Source organism: Bombyx mandarina, chromosome 17 (genome assembly GCF_030267445.1).
Source record: "Bombyx mandarina strain Sakado chromosome 17, ASM3026744v2".
Taxonomy (NCBI): Eukaryota; Metazoa; Arthropoda; class Insecta; order Lepidoptera; family Bombycidae; genus Bombyx; species Bombyx mandarina.
In genome coordinates this window covers 733544-752580 of record NC_143223.1, presented here as the reverse complement: position 1 = coordinate 752580, position 19037 = coordinate 733544, and the positions used below count along the sequence as shown (strand labels likewise).

Genomic DNA, 19037 nt, shown 5'->3' with positions numbered 1-19037 from the left:
TCCGCCGCGGATACCGCCGTCAGCAGCAAGCAAATACATTGATCAGTGTTATAATAAATATTAATTTATAATGTATTTTTGAAATATTGTATAATTAATAAGATTTTTAATAATATTTAATCGAACAATTTACTATATAGGATTTGAATAATAAACGTATATAAGAAAAATACAAATAAAAAGTTTCGATCTCTAGTTTTTTTTATTGCTTAGGTGGACGAGGCTCGAGGACGAGCTCACAGCCCACCTTATGTTAAGTGTTTCAGTATAGTTACAACGGCTGCCCCACCCTTCAAACCGAAACGCATCACTGCTTCACGGCAGAAATAGGCGAGGTGGTGGTGGTACCTACCCGCGCGGACTCACAAGGTCCTACCACCAGTAAAAGGTATGTCGTATACATATATGGGTACATAAAATACGTTGGTGATGCGGAAATATGGCAGCCGCTATAACCCTTCGCCCAGTGTACAACGGCTGCCCCACCATTAAAACCAAAACGCATTACTGCTTCATAGAAGAAATAGACAGGGTGGTGGTACCTACCTGTGCAGGCTTACAAAACGTCTTACCACAAGTAACTATGCAAATTATAATTTTGCAGGTTTTTTTTACATGTTATTTCTTCACTGTGGTGGTCAAACGTGAATATTTTAATACGCTTTTATTAGCTTCAGACGTATGTATGTTAGTATGTAACGGAATCTTTGAAAATGATTTTGACCCCTTCAAAACGTCGGATTAACTCGAAATTTGGTATAATAATTAAGGACCGATGACAATTCAATATTAAAAAAAATAGAAAACTATGAAAAAATTGAAATTCAACTAAAAAATTAAAAATAAATAATAGTTTAAAAAAACGAACAGAATTAGGGACGTCACTTAAACTAGGCTGGGGCCCTTGGGCACACAAGAATTTGAGGCCCTTTTGGAAAGTAAAAAAAAAGCGAATTATAATAACATTTTTTTACAGAGTATGACCATTTATCATAGGTAATCAAATACAGTATGATATAATAATATTAATTATATTAGAATGCTGCTGGTTTTTTTGTTACGATTACGATAATGGTTTCTTTCGGGATTTCTGTTGAGCAAAATATTCCATTATATCTTTAAAGTCAATTTTTTGAAGGATATCACTTTCTATGCCCATAATTGACAAATTACTCAGCCGTTCTTGTAACATTATTGTTCGCAATTTATTTTTTATTTTCTTAAGCTGCGAAAATGACCGCTCTCGACTACAATTGGTAACCAAATTGTCGGTTCTTCGGGGCCCCCTGAGCACGGGCCCCGTGTGCCCTTATGGTAAAGACGGTATTGAACAGAATACGCTTTTATAGAAAATCCAACTAAAATATAGAAAATAATTTTTAATAAATTTGAATTAAAAATAGTGTAAGAAAAAATGATTTTATTGTAAAAAAAAGCGTGGGGTGCATGGTATGCATTATATATGCGGCATTCGAACACCGACTCCGTCGCATCGCTCGGTACAAACGCACCGGGCGTGTTATCCTGCAGGTCACAATAACTTCGTAGTTTTGGGTTAATTTTTGCAACTCCTCTATTTCTCTATAAAAGGCTGCTAGAGGTTTTAAAGCTGTTGGCATAGGAAAGTCTTCATTACGCTAATGATTGTAGCCTCAAATTTCACAGGTATAAATATATCACATTTCATGTTTACAAATTTAATACGGTTTTGTGTTAAAAATAATAAAGCAATGTCATACCACAAGTAATGTAAGTAAATTTGATTAAGTATGTACATCAGTATAATTTTTTTAGCATCAATAAGGTGCTTTTATCATCTTAATATCAACTGAAAATAAATGATATACAATAAAATATTTGTAAAAATTTAAAATAAATTCATAATTTATATTTTGATTAATTAATGCTGGACAATTTCGATTTACTGCAATACTAGTCGATAATGGGAAACACTAGCTATGTAACTTGTTTTATTATCATACCTTAACGGGTTTATCACGTTTCAATGTGTAATAAACTTGTTAACCGCCCAGTGTGTGGGAAACCGTACTGTTTCTTAAACTAAGCATAAAAATGCTCGTTCATACGGCGGAACTGCGCAATGTAAGCGGGGCAGTTCGCGCGCATCGCACGTGTCAAGGGGGCATTGACCCCGCACGACAGCTGAACAGCTTTTTTTAAGTGATTTTATGACCTGGTAACTAGGACCTTTAGGTCATGTCTTAATGTCTTACTGTCATGTTTTAATTTATATTCTTATTTTTATAAAAAATGATATTAAGGAGTGAAATGAAATGAAGATGATTAATTTGAGACATTAATCAACTGGAATGAAATAAAATGAAATGAGATGAGATAATATGATATGGGATGACATATAATCTCAGTAAAATGGTGATCATTTACAGAGATTTTTTCAGTGGACTTTTTGAAAGATCCCGAGAAGTTACGTCCAGTGGCTTTGTTTCATTTTATCACATTTGTGCACTTTGCACAAGGCGAAACTGAAATAGCCTCTCAGCTATATAGGCTATATAATAGGCTATCAGCATAGGTAGGAAAAAAAAGTAATTATTGATTTGCGACCCTTTTAAGCATTTCGCGTTACGCATCACCACGAATCCCGTTACATATTTATATTGAAGTTGAACGTGTTCCCGCCACTTCATGCGCGCATTAACTTATTTATCTATACGATTATGTAAAACTATTATCATAACTTGACTCGCAGTTGGGTGAACAGTTTCTGTTGTCTTTCGTCTACAGTCTGGTAGTGCACGGAGTCGTAGCCGTCGTGACTTTTCGTATGGAGATTTTCGGCCATAATTTGATGTCTTCTCGAGTTCTTTGGCTCCTGAGGGTGAACCAACATGGTGTATCGCGACATGTGAGGTGGGAACCTGAAACATTCATTCTATTCATCATCATAAAGTTTGCATTGGATCGCGTTACGCATTGTTCACGGTTCAAATTGTGACTTCATGATTTAGTAAAAATACTTATTACATTGATCATAGTCTCCTCTGCAGAAATCCAAGGTATTAATTTAGTAAGTAGGTGGGTGATACAACTCATGGTCCACGCAGTGTGAAGTGGTCACGGGAGCTCATAGACATCGCTACGTGATCACCGGCCATTTCCTTAGTACGGGAGGTCTAAGTCTCAATGGTATTGTCTATGGGCTGTCAGACCCTTGAATCAAAAGAAATGACTGCTTGGCGGCAGACGCGTCACGGCAGGTGCTGAGTTGGAATCAATGCTTGACCGTTTTAATTTTTTTCAGCTAGGTTGTAGGTGACGAGACGAATCGGCCAGATTCCTCAAATTCCAACTCACCTCACAACGTTGAATCCGTGCGCAGACAGTCTTTCGTAAAAGTCATCATCTTCTCCGCCCCATCCTTCAAATCTGTTAGAAAACCCATTAACCTTCACGAACTGGTCCGCCGTTATCGCCAACACTCCACCGACTAGATAATCGTAAGTCAGGACGTATCTGAACTTGTCTATGCTGGCGCTCATGTGTCGCGGGTTGTTCAGGCAGGCATAGAGATTGCCTTCATCTAATGGTAGAAGATCCACATCGTGCAATATGAGGCAGGGGAATTTTTCGGCTATGGCCCTTTTGGCACCGATATTGTAAAGCAAACCTTTGTTCCATGGTTTTTTGTCTTCTTGTTCAATTAAGTATATTCTGGAAAAATATTTATCAAGTTTATACATAATTAAGGTAATATGATAAGAAACAATGGAGTTTATTGCAGATTTTGAGAATAATGAACTTGCCTCATTGATTGATATTCCTACAACCCGAATATTTACCACCACATTCAGGTCAAATAGTGACAGATGATGGTGTGGAATTATTTTAGAAATTTTATAATCTAAAATGATTTGTCTGTTTCAATAGCTCAGTCATTGGTAAATGGCCACGGACGCTATGCAGAAATGCCGGTAGCGTGGAGATGTCACTGTCCACTTCTACTCACTTCTTAGAACTTCAAAGTATTGCTCTACCTCCATATTGGGACATAGAGCTGAGCCAATATAGATTCGAAATTTTTGAGTTCATTTCAAAGTTAAACAGTACAAGGTAAATAATAGTATATAATGTATGAGATATAAAAAGCTCAAAGTTTTGAAAAAAGAACAGTTGAAGTCCCTCCTTTCACCATCTGAATACATCTTAAATTCAATCTAAGATCTAGTACGGTTTGGTTTTACAAGATAATGATACACTACAAATCAAATCATAATTCTAACACTAAGTACAATGGAAATTCTAATCACTCAATCAAACTTTTACAGAAAGTCATAAACCGGCCTTTAATTGCAGGATATCTTATCTAATCTACAAATTTATATTGAACATTTACTAACGATAATCATTTCTTGGTTTTCTGACACATTTTATTGTTTTTTTACTAAACCAAGTTTATGGGAAAATAGCTGAAAATAAAAAATGTTATTAGTTTAGTTTTAGCATGCTTGTGGCCAAGAGATGACCCAGACAGAGGGACGAGTTTGAGGGCCAAGCTGGGAGGGAAGACTTTGTTAGAAACTACATGAGCGCAGCTGATGGAGGCCTAAAAGTTGAAAGCAATTATTCCCACTAAGATCTAACGAGAAACTCAGTGTACTATGACAGTGGCTATGAGCTAAGTGTCACATCAAACACTTTGACAAGTTTGACCAGTACAGTAACATATGCTTTAGCTGCTGCGAGTGTTAGTATTGGCAGTGTCCAACAGCACCCAAAAGACATCAGAAAGATCCATAAGACATAAGCTAGTATATTGCCATAAATATGACAATTAACAACACCCAACTGACATAACCTGAATGGCAATTACTCATAGACACATTTTGTTTACGTAATCATAGCTTTTAGGTGTTTTTACGGTGTACATATGTAGACGAGTTTGTTGTCCTACTACTGGTAAGTTATTCCAGATCTAAAACAACATGATGTCAATGGCACCACTACTCTTCTGATCTAGAGAAATAATTCCTTCTGCAAAGAATTTGTTCATGTACATATATGTGTTAGGTAGATATTTTATAGTACAGCAATTTGGCCAAAAATATTTAGATTACATCAATTGTTTCAATCCTCATCTAAAATCTTCATTATTGTAATGTATTAGTCAGGGTATTTGTTTTCCTTTTAATAAAAGGATTGCTAAGTGATAAATATAGAAATTACCAATATAAACAACATAGGCATACATTCAACTGATTTGTTACCCAAGATGTGTGCTTAGTTCATAATAAAACATAATAATTCTATTTTCTACTCACTTATAATGCAATTGTTGCTTCCTCAAAAAGTTGTGCATGTATGGTAGAAAGACATCCAGGTGTTTTTGTCTGTTCCTGTATGTAACTATCACTGCCACACTAAACATTGGATTGCATTCTTCAGGAACATAGCTACCGTTAACGATATTGTTGGGTTTGAAGTTTTCATTCTTCTTTGGCGCATCCCAGCTGTCTGTAGTTCTTGTACTTTTCAAAATATTCTCATAGTCACAGTCTGGTTTTGACTTTTTCAAAACTATGTTTGAAGCTATTTCTTTGTACAACTGATTGGGTATGTCTTGTGGATTTATATGAGAGTAATTGTATTTTCCGTAGAATGAAAAGAAATTTATAATTGCTATTAAACATAGTACTGTTGTTACACAAGTGCTCAGCCGTAGTTGCAGTAATCTGTTTGACAATAGAAAATCACTTAGATGATTTTAATAAAATCGATTAAAATACCCAATATGTTTCACCTAAATAATGCCAAATTTTATTTCTTATTTATAAAACTTACAAGGTCACAACAAGTAATGTTATTTAGAATATTTTACAGAGTAAATACTTATATAGGCGCACACTACACGTTGCAAGCAAAACAAATTTTGATCTTTAAAAAGGATACTCACCGGTTTTTCAATGAACATTTGGGCATTTGGATAGTGTTACCGCTTATAATAAAGGTAAAGGTTTACGTACATCAGAATGGTACTTATTTAGATCTGATTATATAAATCAAACTTTTAATGTCTTTAATGTTACTTTAGATATCTCTCTGTGCACGTAATTGTTTTATTTATAGGTTATCATGTGTTTCAAGTAAGTGTGGTACGATTTCTCTAACTTATTTTATATGTATCCTGCAAATTTAATGAGATTTTATATAAATTAAAATTAAATGTTGTAGTTGTAATGCACAAACTGTTTAGTGTTAATATATTAAGTGTATAATCTATGGTTTAGTGTTTACCCTAGCTTTGACCAAAACCATAAAACCTATGGATGACATTGACAAATATGAATGAATTGACACCTTCAAGTCGGTAGGAATATTGAGCATAAGTTCATTTTCATAGAATCTTTGATATGTATGGTACTAATTAGAATTTATTCTGAAATTGAAACCGAGGGATGATATTAACACTTAGCTTTTTATGTACGGTGAGCTGCCAAATTGCGTAATGCCATAAGTTCTATTATCCTATTAACACGTAAACTCAAGTAAAACAAATACAAATAAGCTGGATAACGATGGTCTTATTTATAATGTACGCATAATAGGTAACAACCCAACCAAAGTCTCGTTAGGTACTTTTGCAACTAAATGCGGTTTTAATCAACCGTTTTATTTAACATAACATAATTTGATTGTAGATGATACAAATAGGTATTACTTAAATTTGTTCTATGAATTTATGTTTAATAATCTATACTAATATATAAATCTACCCTGGTTTTTACGGATGTTCCGTTATAATTACTGAACCATGCATCCGATTGACTTAAAACTTGGTATCCATGTAAAAAATACATGTACTTTAATGGATAGGCTAATATTTATATGAGTGTTGGACTCCCTACACCAGTTGCGGGGGTGTTCATGATGAGAATCTTTGTAGGGGTGAGAAATAATAATGTTAATTTGAAATGCCCAGCGAAGCGGACGGATACAGCTAGTAGTTTATGAAGTTTGAATGGCATTAGAGATAATTTTGTTAAGTAGCGATTCTGAATAGTACCGATTCATCCGGGTTAGCCCGGTAGACGGTAAAATATATTTTTATAATTATTACTTCCAATTTGAGGGTAGATTTGTTAGTACCATACACCACTACCAAAGTATATACACTACATGGCGTGCAAACACTTTTATCTAATGATGTTAACCGAAAATCACAAATTAATTATTTAAGAGCTACACTCAAAACAAAGTATGGCCGTATTTCACTAGGCTAATGTAAAACTTAATTAATTTATAGTATTTACATATAATTTGTTTATTTAATTTTAATTTTAATAGAACACAGAAATTGGGGTCAATTGAATAATAGTGATATCGTCGAATTTCCGTTTGCTTATCGAAGTAAATAGGGCAAAATAGTACCGCAGAATAAAAAATTCCGTTGTTTAATAATTTATTGATTAAAAGTATGTAATTCCAAAGTGCATTCTTTTAGCGTTTAATTTATCTGTGCTCATAATATACCCAATATATTATATTATGTTCAAAATAAGTTCTGTTACTTTTTCCGAAGCTGAGAAACTAATATGTATTTATTGAAAAACATTGAATTAAAGAATAAAAAGTCGACTTTAATTGTCCACTCATTGAACATATTACCCATATTTTTGAAATCTATCTATTTATATAAAAATGATTGCTGTTCGTTAGTCTTGCTAAAACTCGAGAACGGCTGGACGGATTTGGCTAATTTTAGTCTTGAATTATTTGTGGAAGTCCAGAGAAGGTTTAAAAGGCAGATAATATGAAAATGCTCGGAATTAAATGAAAATAACAATTTTGTTTTTCCTTTGATGTGTCCCCCGTCGGACGGATTCCTTTTGTTTGTTTTAAGTTTATATTGTACTAGCGACCCGCCCTCGCTTCGCTTCGGAAACATTAAAATACAAATGAAACAAAAAAAAAAAAAAAAATTAAAGAAGTAGCCTATGTTCATCAGTGACAATGTCGGCTTCTAATGGAAAAAGAATTTTTCAAATCGGTCCAGTAGTTTCGGAGCCTATTCGAAACAAACAAACAAACAAATCTTTCCTCTTTATAATATTAGTATAGACAAAAGCTTAGGTCTTTTATTTATCGATTGAGGCACTATGAAGTCTGCCGGTTCAGCTAGTTAGCTCATAGATCAATCTTACCTTTGAATAAAAATAAAAATTGATTAAATGTTTTGGGTTACATATTATTATTTCAAACGTGTTGTTTAATTTTATTGGATAAAGGGGTACTAATAATTTGAGTTGATGAAACAATTACAGCCTTGACATGTTACTGCAACCTAGTTTTTACGATTGATAATAAATTTATTAAATTAATAAATTGCATTCGTTTGAAATTACGCGCTGTTTTGATTGTCAAAGTTAGTCAGCTGATAGAAACGGACGTAAACAAAACATAACCTACAATTGTGATTTGACTTATTACAAAGAGGGACGAATATTATTTATAATTGTAATTAATTAGTATCTACATCACTGTTTTCTATTGTATATTAAAGTAGTGGTGTGCAATTGTTTAGGAAGTAAAAATGAATAGTAAAACAATTTCAACAGACAGTGAATTACTCTGCAAACCGCTTGATAGTTATGAAGAATTAATATCATTTTTGGAGGACCCTCCAGCTTGGAGCACCTTGTGTAAAGAGATGACTCCGCATAGTAAAGCACTGATAAAAAACACAGAGGTAAACAAAAGTAAACCTCATTCAACAATAGCCTCTTTCCAAATCCAAACAACGGAAGACTTCTGTCATTTCAACCCGGATACGGAAAACGAAACATTGTGGCACAATAAAAAAAAAACACCGAAAACTTTAGTTTGTCATGATATGGCAAACGGGTACCACGATGACAGGTAATTAATTGTAAGAAAATTTACGGCCGTTTTCACAATTCGAATTCCATAATCCTAATAATTTTAGCACTGTGCAAAAAGGTAATTTCCGTAAAATTTCAGCTAATTTTTTTTTATTGCTTAGATGGGTGGACGAGCTCACAGCCCACGTGGTGTTAAGTGGTTACTGGAGCCCATAGACATCCACAACGTAAATGCGCCACCCACCTTGAGATATAAGTTCTAAGGTTTCAGGTATAGTTACAACGGCTGCCCCACCCTTCAAACCGAAACGCATTACTGCTTCACGGCAGAAATACGCAGGGTAGTGGTACCCACCCGCGTGGACTCACAAGAGGTCCTACCACCAGTAATTACGCAAATTATAATTTTGCGGGTTTAATTTTTATTACACGATGTTATTCCTTCACCGTGGGAGTCAATCGTGAACATTTGTTGAGTACGTATTTGATTAGAAAAATTGGTACCCGCCTGAGATTCGAACACCGGTGCATCGCTCAACACGAATGCACCGGACGTCTTATCCGTTAGGCCACGACGACTATAAAAGTATATTTTTTTCGACGAAGTCTTCCACGTGTAACCATAGACATAACCCATTAAGTTTCTCGCCGTATCTTCTCAGTGGGTCGTAATCGCGTAATCGCGGTGGTAGATACTGCAAAGCACTCCTCTTTTTAGAGGTAGCAAGTTCTGTCAGATTGGGCCCCGCGAATTCACCTACTCGTCCGTACATAATTGGAATAGCTTCTCTCAGGCTACCGCGCGAACCATCCTACTCTGACTCCGCTCGGAGATCGGACGTTGGGTGCAAGGGGAGTCTTTTGATGCGGTAAAGCATCAAATATCCTGGGCCTGCGGTACCCAACCACTAACAGCAGACCGTGAAGTCTCATATGCCCCGCGTGCCCTCTAGGCGCGGAAACCTCTTCGGAGGTTCGGCCATCTGCCCGAAAAAAAAACGATTAAGTAAAGAAAAAGTAGCCACCTCCGTTTTGTCAATTTCTGCGAAATCTTATCTTATACCTTTAAACGAGCAATTCTTGTATATATCTATATAATCTGAATCTCGGAAACGGCTCCAACGATTTTCATAAAATTTAGTTTACAGGGGATTTCGGGGGCGATAAATCGATCTAGCTACGATTTATTTTCAGAAAATGTTGTTTTATTCGTGTTTTCAATAATCAACTTTATTGATAATCAACTTTATGACTCTTCCCCACATCTATTGGCAAGTAACTAACCGCTTTAAAGACACAATAAAACTAAAGCTATTTCAGCAGATGGCGTTGTTAAGACACCCGAAGACAATGAGTGTTTGGTTTAAGGTTAGACCAAGAAAATGAATTGTTTATTTATATAATTTGTGTCTTTTTAACTCACGTGCTCACTTAAAAATGCCTAAATGATCTTGGAATATTTCATCATTTTATCAATATGTAATTCGTATTTAAGTATATATAATTTCTAAAAAACAGAACGTATAAAAAAAAATATCATCGTCTAGTAATGATGTATACGGGGCCACTATTATACTCGATCACATAGCTGATAGTCAAACCCTCTAATTTTATTTGTATTCACTTTTCTTTCAGTACTGTAGACGGCACAGGGTGTCACCATGCCTACACCTTCTACAACTGGGCAGCTGTCGATATCTTCTGTTATTTTAGCCATCATCTCATAACGATACCCCCTTTGAGCTGGATCAACGTTGGCCACGCGCACGGCGTCAAAGTTATCGGTTTGTTTCGAAGTTAAATTAAATTCATTCGATTAGTGGAACGGTGTTATTTGAGGCTGCCCAGATAGGTCTATCGTACCCTTCAAAGTGGCACGCACTGCATCGCGACAGTTATAGGCAAAATGGTGGTTCTTACTCGTACATTAACAAAGCCTCACGTCGTTTCGGATCTTCGGGATCCACTATCGGTGCTTTTGGGTACCACAAGCACCGGTCACCGATCTCGTCGAAACCGTCGCTTGCGATGAAGGGTTTGACGAGTAAATTAACCCTCAGACACAGCCCGCTGAATTTCTCGTTGGATCTTCTCAGTGGGTCGCGTTTCCAATCCGGTGGTAGATTCTGCGAGGCACTGCTCTTGCTGGGGCTAATGTTAGCAACGTCACCAGGTTAGAGCTCCGTGAGCTCACCTACTCACCCGGTAAATCTATTATGATCCCTCGAGGTCACTAGAATAGGTAAAAAAACCCAGCTTAGACATAGGACGATTGATACTAACATTTTCGATTGCAGGTACTGTGATAACGGAGTGGAATGATGGGGTTGCGTTTTGGAATAAAATGCTGGTCTCTGAAGCAGCGTACCGATATTTCGCCAGTGCTCTGGTCTCCGTCGCCAAGGTCCTTAAGTTTGATGGATGGCTTCTCAATATAGAGAATCAAGTAAGAAGGTTATCATTTTGATGATTAGCCCGTGGTATGATCTTTAACTAAATACATGTTTCGTAATGTTTGTGAGCTCCGGTACTTATAATGGACTTCGTCTATGTTTTTAGAAATAACATTTTCTTCTTGTAGATAGCCAAACCGGAGATGTTACTGGACTTTGTTCGATATTTCCATCGAATTCTACACCAAGAACTGGACGATCCGGTGCTGATCTGGTACGACAGTGTGACGATACAGGGGACATTAATCTGGCAGAATGGTCTCAATCATAAGAATAGGTCAGTTGATGGCAAATTTGAAAAAAAAAGTTGAATATTTACTTTGTATTTGTTTTTCTCCAAAGCACATGATCAATGTCATCTTACTATTTTGATCGATAGAGAAAACATACCTCTAAAAACATGTATTTATTCGCTACACACAATATAACAAAAGTATGCTTGCGCGTACATTACAACAAATTTAGGAAAAGAAACACCGGTGGATTGAACAGTAAGCGACCGGTATATTTGTATCGAGCGATGTGCCCACTCCGGCATTCAAATCGATCAATGTTTCTAAGCAAATACACACTAGACATACCTACGTTTAGGAGCGGCTTCCACAATTAAAGAATATCGTTTATTAAAATATCGTGAAGTCGTCGTGGCCTACATGATAAGACGCCCGGTGCATTCGTATCGAGCGATCCGACTGTGTCGGTGTTCGAATTCCGCCGACAGGTACAACTTTTTCTAATGAAATACGTACTACACAAGTGTTTACGAATGACTTCCATGTCGAACGAATAGCAGGCTAATAAAAATCAAACCCTCAAAAATTCTAAAGTGTGTAATTACTGGTGGTAAGGCATTTTGTGAGCCCGCACAGGTGGGCACTGCTGCCCAGCCTGTTTCTGCCGCGAAGCTGTAATGCGTTTGGGTTTGAAGGGTGGGGCGGCTGTTGTACTCTAAAAAATGAGACTCAGAATTCATAATAATGTCAAGGTGGGTGGAGGAATTTATATTGTCGATGTCTATGGGCTTGATAACCACATAACACCAGGAGGACCTTGAGCTAGTCCTTTTAAATAAGCAATAAAAAATGTACTCGTAAAAATTTCATAAATTTGCGTGATTACTGGTAAAGCGAAATGTTCCAATATTTTTATCGCGAAGCACTGATGCGTTCCAATTTAAAAGTTAGCATGAGCTATAACACATTTGGGGCTTCAACCTCATGTCTCAAAGTGGATGATTTCTTGGTACCTAACACCCTTACTTACTAAATTAGAAGCTTCTACTTAATTTTGCTCAGTAATAAAAAATCTAGTCAGTTTTTGCCATATACGTAAATGTGACGTTTGCTGAACTGGATCTCTCAGGCCATTCTTCGACGCCTGCGACGGCATATTCACGAACTACTCGTGGTCAGAAGCGAACGTGTCCTCTAGCGCCGTGGAGGCGGGAGATCGACTCACAGACCTCTACATCGGGATCGATGTGTGGGGCAGGAACTTTTATGGCGGGGGACAGTTGAATACAGAATCGGTAATAAATTTCTCAATAATGGAGCTATAAGTTTGCCTGTCATTTCTGTTCCTCATACTGTACATTTCAAGTAAATTATCTAAGTGTGTTAGGTAGCCAGGTAGAAGGTGCAGGATAAGGGAAGCGGAGACCCCAAGGAAAAGAGACAAAAATACCAGACATAAAACTTTGTTAAATAATTTTTTCTTAGGGCAACTCAGGGATTGCTCTTTTTTGTATATAGCAATATGTACATTAAAAATAAGAAATGAAAATTAATGATACACTTAGCAGAAACAGGTCTGCAGAGCACCGACAAAAGATCTTTTTGCAGCAGTTGCTATATGAAGCACTGTTTCTAAGTCATGCTGTTTTGTCATTCACATTTATTTGAATAAATAAACTGTTGGATTGTCTTGAATGATAATTTTAGTCATGCTAGTGTTCCGGAAATAAATGTGCATAAATGGCACTGGTCTCCGCGAGCTCCTACCTACCTAGATGACACGATTATCATCGCTCTGTCACAATAACATTTTCACTTTTTCATATTATTATGGTCTTGCAAGGTCGAATCAGTTATTGCTTATAATCATAAACAATGCTTAAGAAAAGGGACTTAGCGAAACTATTCTGTACCGTTATGAACTCTTTTATCACTCCGTTTGACGATAGGAATATCATAGCACCCAGGAAACACTCCGAAAGGGAATTCACTCTAACGAAATGTGTGTCTAAGCAAATAGACTCTTGTTCCGATGCTGCTGGGGCGATGGTAAAAACGATATTATCCTTTTGTACTACACGACTGGTTGTTAATCTACAGGCCGTCAAAATAGCACATAAATATGGCTGTTCCATGGCTATATTCGCTCCGGCCTGGTCACACGAGGCCATGAGTCTGGAAGACTGCAACATCAATAGAGTGGCTATGACGGAGGGCGTGGACACGTACCGCCAGTTCTTGCTGAGGGACAGGGCGCTGTGGGGCACCATCTGGCCGTATCTGAACACGAGGCTCCCTTGCGAATTACCATTTCGAACTTCCTTTTGCAGAGGGCAAGGATTAAAACGAAGATTGTATGGAGAGGTGAGAGAGATGTTGATCTGTATAAGGTTTGTTGATGTTGCATATTTTGGTGGACGAGCTCACAGTCCACCTGGTTTTAAGTGGTTACCGAAGCCCATAGACATGTACAACGTAAATGCCGTCACCCTCCTTATTGATGTGAGTTCTGAGGTCTCAGTTTTTACAGTGCAACGGCTGCCCCACCCTTCAAACCTAAACGCATTACTGCTTCACGGCAGAATTAGGCAGGGCGGTGCTACCTACCCGTGCGGACTCACAAAACGACCTACCACCAGTAATGTTTATAATACATATTACCAGTACCAATATCAATAATTTCATTATTGTTTGCCTCCCAATAAACTCCTCTTTCAGTATTTTATTATATTTTGTGACTATGCTTAGATGTTTAGACACAAGCCCCCTGCAATACTGCCAACATTAAGAAGGCAGGCAAATTAAGACAAAAGATTGAAGTCTCAATGCTCTTTTATAGACGTTTAGTTGTATTACAAAATTATATTTACTGAAAAATATAGGTTCTTGGTCCAGTTCCGTGGTACAACCTGCGACATATGCAGTACCAACCGAACTCAACTCACGGGGCTCACGGCTACTACATCTCTGCTTTACCGCACATCTTACGAATGTCGAAAAATGATCTCCTGAAAGACCCTGACGCTCTGAAAAAAATGAGGAAACTTTTAAACGATGATGAGGCTGTGAGGAGTACCGACATACCAGACGACGCGCAGGACGATGTACCAATAGACGAATTCACAGATGACGATCACAATGTTATTTCTGATGAGAAATTTGACGATACCGACAACGGCTCTAAAGATATGAAGAGGAAACTACAGATCTCCTCGAAGACGAATGCGAAGGCTTCAAGACTTTATGATGTCAAAGAAAACGTGGCGAATTCTTCAAGCCATTCAACTGTGACTTTAAAAATTAATAAGCCCGTAGATAAGACTCAATACGCGCTAGCTTGTGTTCCTGGCGAGCTAGAATGCTTAGAGTTGTATCTAGATGACAGTTTCACAGGAGGGTCGTGTCTGAAGGTCAATCCTTCAGATGCAGCCCAGTCTGAACATCGCTTTATAAGGTTGTTCCACTGCGATTTTACATGCGAAGAAAAGCTGATAGCTTGCGTGGTCACGAAAAATCTGAAAAACTACCCAGAACAAAATTTAAATGTGAAACTGTTTATGAAGGACCGAAACGATAAGGATTTGAAAGTGGTGCTGGTGGGGCGAAGTCTGTCGCGTGCTGCTCAGAGTGTCGCTTCAAACAGTAAAGTCAATCTGTACCCCGTGAACGGATCGTCGGACGAGGGGTTCAGGGACCTTCAGAAGTACATATTGCTGAACGAACCTGAGTTCTATGTTCCAGTGGATAACGCTTACAATTGGAGAGTAAGGTGGGTTCTTGTGATAAATCTTCTACGGGTAAGCGGCGTCAAGCTGTCATTTTCACCTAGGTTATGGGCATGGCTGGCATACATACGAAACAGAAATTTCAGGACCCAGAGGACGAATGTTAGTCTTGTACGGCATTTATTTATATTATGTAAACGGATGAGTTCACGGCTAGCTTGATGTTATGTGGTCGCAACATGAAGCTGAAGTCTTTATAATAGCGATATGTCTTTTTAGACCGGAACACATGAAAGCTTTGTAGCAAAAGCTCGCAGGATTGTGGTAATCACCCGTGAGGTCCCGCAACACGCTCTGTCTCTGGTTAATGATTACTTTTTTAATTATGCTGAAGCCGAGATACGAGTGATCTTCAACTCAAAAAAACGTTTCATTACTAAGGTTAAAGTTATTCCTGATGTGACATTTTTAAGGTACTACGAAATATCGTTACCCGGCACTCGGATAACTTCAATTAATCTTCGCACCACCTTCTCCGAGGGACCCATTCTGCTGGGGCACTTCGGGCTCTGCGCGAGGGTACGTACGTTCGGCTCACGTCGCGCTGGTCGCCTCATGGCGCTGAGCGCGACGTTCCGGGAATGGAAATATAGCAAAGTTCGCGTCCGGTTTCGATCCCGCGATATCCTCAACGAGAAAAGTCGAGCAACGCACCTTTTAAGTTATACGATACTTATGGTTTTTTATTTTGAAGTGAAGTTTCAAAATCTTTGGGGTGTATATATCGGTGTAGGGTAGATATCGCATTTCGAAGCTATTTTTTAATGCTTAGACGTCTTAAAAAGCTCGCTGTCCAAGTGTTGTTAAGTGTTTACCGGAGCCCATAGACAGGAATAATGTGAATGCCGTCGCTTAGCTGTAGACCTGACCTGAGTTTCAGTTCTTTAGTAGAACGATCCCCCCCCTCACCCTTCAGACCGAAACGCATTACTGCTTCACGGCAGAAATAGGCAGGGCGGTGGTACCTGTGCGGGCTCACAAGACCACTATATTTGTAGACCAGTATAGTTGAATGAATGCAACTATACTCTATTCCAATTACGAATTCCCATGAGACAGATGTTATTATTATGTTATTGTGTGTGTGAATTAATTGTGTATTTTTTAAATGATGTTTACGACCATGAACAAAAAATGATTATTATTTCAAAGTACATATGCGAAACGTGAAGAGTTACGTTTTAAGAAGTTTCAAAAGGGACTTCGTAATTGGAATAGTTTTTTTTTCTCCTACCTATGCTGATAGTCTTGAGAGGCTATTTCAGCTTCGCTCTAACATGTGGGTGAGCTCACGGGGCTCAAACCGGAGTGTTGCTAACACTGGCCCTAGCAAGAGCCGTGCTTCGCAGAATCTACCACCGGATCGGAAACGCGACCCACTGAGAAGATCCGGCGAGAAACTCAGTGGGCTGTGTCTCTGGGTTAATTCGCTCGACGAGGACGGTGAGCGGGTGGAATAGAGTATAAACCTTTTTAAACCTATAAACACGGGACATTTCACGTCACTTGCACGTACATTGTATTCGGGAAGATTGAACTGTGCTTCAAAAGATGCTAGCTGTGTCTACTCCATCTAGTTTTACTTTTAGCGAGGAGTTTAAGTTTAAGTAGGAGATTTCACGACGCACACAGCGCTGCCTGCTCATCGGAGTCCAAAATTGAGACAAGTATCGCACTAGTATCAGAAGCAATTTCTTTAGCATACACGATCTTACTTTTCCAAACTGAACCCATAAGATCCTCAAGAGTCCTTGACTCGGATGTCACGGTCTCCACAATGTATGTTATTAAACTAACGTAAATATTAGTATTAAATTTGTTAATTGACCTATTTACTTTTTTTTTCAGAAATCGGATCTTTGAGATCACGTTTGTGAGCTAGTTGAGAGCTCATGAGATATACAGACATCAACATGTTATGTACCTAATTAATATTATATTAAAATACAAAATAATATATCGTTAGAACTTAGTATAGTTCGCTACGTTGACAAATATTCTTACAATGTAACTATTTTTTTTTTATCTGAGCAAATAAATTTATTTAACCTAACCCTTGCTTTTTTATTATAAAACTAGCTGACCCAGCAGACTTCGTAGTGCCTCAATCGATAAATAAAAGACACATCAAGGGGAGACATCAAAGGAAAAACAAAATTGTTTGTTTATACATAATTCCCAGCTTTTTTATATTTTCTTACCTGTTAAACCTTCTCTGGACTTCCACGAATAATTCAAGACCAAAATTAGCCAAATCGGTCCAGCCTCTCTCGAGTTTTAGCGATACTAACGAACAGCAATTCATTTTTATATAATAGAAGAATTATGGCAATAGATATGGGTAAAAGAGAAGAAGGTATAACTTTAACTCAACTTCAACTATAAGCCAATCTATAATTAGATAGTAGCTTTATTTTCAAATAACCGATTAGGGTGAATTTTGTTTAATTTACTCTTTATTTCTTTTGAATGTTTGAATGTTTGAATTGACGCATACTTAATAATTCTAAATAAGTGTTAGTCAAATAGAATATTTCAATGCTTTCAACTAGTAGAAATGTGCAGTAATAACGTAGCACATTAATTATTGTATTTACGGAAATGTAGAAGAAAAATATAAATAAAAAAGAAACCGTTTAGCTAATTCGTTTAATATAACACTATTTTTGGCCTCCCCTATTTTATATTGCTTTGAACAAAAATTCAGTTAAAAAAACGCGTGGCACTCTGGAACTGCCGCGATAAAGCTATTGCATAGCATTTTTTATCAGCTTATGCAGTTATAATTAGATAATGATAATTTAATATTAAAACAATAATAAAACAAGACCACGCTATATTAAACATTAAAAAGTTGTAAATGTATCTGGGCTCCAGTAACCACTTAACATCAGGTGGGCCGTGAACTCGTCCACCCATCTATGAAAAAATGAAAATGAAAAAATATTTATTGCTTCAACTTATAAATTAAACATACAGGGTTTGGAGTCTCCTTTTAAGCAAAATACTTGCTTGTTTAGGAAATACCGCTCTTCTATAGCCATTTACATAATATTTTATAAGAATAAGCAACAGAACAAATTTTATAATATAAATAAATTAATACTAATTGAAATAATGTGTGTGTGTGTATGTGTGTGTGTGTGTGTGCGTGTGTGTGCGTGCATGCGCGTGGGTGTGTGTGTTTATTATAACATCATTGCTTGAACAATGTTTTCCACATCCTTATAGCTTTTGGTTGTCAACCATTCAATAACAGATTTTTTACAGTTAAACGATGTCATCGGACATATACTTAGTTCTTTGTTAAGTTTATTGTATATGTGTGATGATTGTTTGACAAACTGTCTTTTAGCAAATGTGGTTTTGACTGTAACAAGAGGCGTTACATCTTTCTTTCTACGATTTTTATTATTTGCTATCTCAGGGTCATAGCACATTTTTTTGTGTATCCTTAGAACTAGTTGAAGAATATATAGTTTTCTTACGGTTAATAGCCCAGATGTATGTATAGTTGTTCCGTTGGAAAACGATAAGGTTTGAAAAACATCACTTTAATCAAAGACCGCTGGGCTCTTTCTAGTTCCAAAAATTTTATTTTAGTGGCTCCTCCCCAAACTGACAAGCAATATCCTAAGACTGATTGTGCTAAAGTTATATAAATTTCATTTAACAGTTTCTTTGTGGTTATATGTCGCAGTGTTTTGA

General features: G+C 37.1%; 2 protein-coding genes across 2 annotated transcripts; one reads left to right on the top strand and one right to left on the bottom strand.

Annotated features, from left to right (window-relative positions):
- Positions 1 to 1400: 1400 nt before the first annotated feature.
- Positions 1401 to 6268, bottom strand: LOC114244645 (beta1,4-N-acetylgalactosaminyltransferase B). Its single transcript, XM_028176529.2, has 4 exons — positions 5933 to 6268; positions 5301 to 5711; positions 3337 to 3693; positions 1401 to 2900 (listed from the first exon to the last, which is right to left on the bottom strand). Exons 1-4 carry the CDS (start codon positions 5956 to 5958, stop codon positions 2714 to 2716), a joined length of 981 nt encoding a protein of 326 aa, XP_028032330.2. The 5' UTR covers positions 5959 to 6268; the 3' UTR covers positions 1401 to 2713.
- Positions 6269 to 8453: 2185 nt separating this feature from the next.
- Positions 8454 to 17383, top strand: ENGase (cytosolic endo-beta-N-acetylglucosaminidase). The gene is made up of 9 exons (XM_028176512.2): positions 8454 to 8895; positions 10494 to 10642; positions 11156 to 11304; positions 11440 to 11588; positions 12674 to 12839; positions 13645 to 13908; positions 14427 to 15313; positions 15743 to 15848; positions 17178 to 17383. The coding sequence occupies exons 1-9, from the start codon at positions 8570 to 8572 to the stop codon at positions 17190 to 17192; spliced, it is 2211 nt and encodes a 736-aa protein (XP_028032313.2). The 5' UTR covers positions 8454 to 8569; the 3' UTR covers positions 17193 to 17383.
- The last annotated feature ends 1654 nt before the right edge of the window (positions 17384 to 19037 follow it).

What these genes read in the sequence shown, in the direction of transcription:
- LOC114244645 (XM_028176529.2), bottom strand. Translation starts at nt 5,958, where the DNA reads ATGCCCAAATGTTCATTGAAAAACCG. An exon ending in AAATGTTCATTGAAAAACCG is followed by an intron (nt 5,712 to 5,932) that starts GTGAGTATCCTT and finishes ATTGTCAAACAG; the next exon opens with ATTACTGCAACTACGGCTGA. An exon ending in CACGGATTCAACGTTGTGAG is followed by an intron (nt 2,901 to 3,336) that starts GTGAGTTGGAAT and finishes TGAATGTTTCAG; the next exon opens with GTTCCCACCTCACATGTCGC.
- ENGase (XM_028176512.2), top strand. Translation starts at nt 8,570, where the DNA reads ATGAATAGTAAAACAATTTCAACAGACAGTGAATTACTCTGCAAACCG. An exon ending in TTCTCAATATAGAGAATCAA is followed by an intron (nt 11,305 to 11,439) that starts GTAAGAAGGTTA and finishes TTCTTCTTGTAG; the next exon opens with ATAGCCAAACCGGAGATGTT. An exon ending in GCTTACAATTGGAGAGTAAG is followed by an intron (nt 15,314 to 15,742) that starts GTGGGTTCTTGT and finishes GACATTTTTAAG; the next exon opens with GTACTACGAAATATCGTTAC.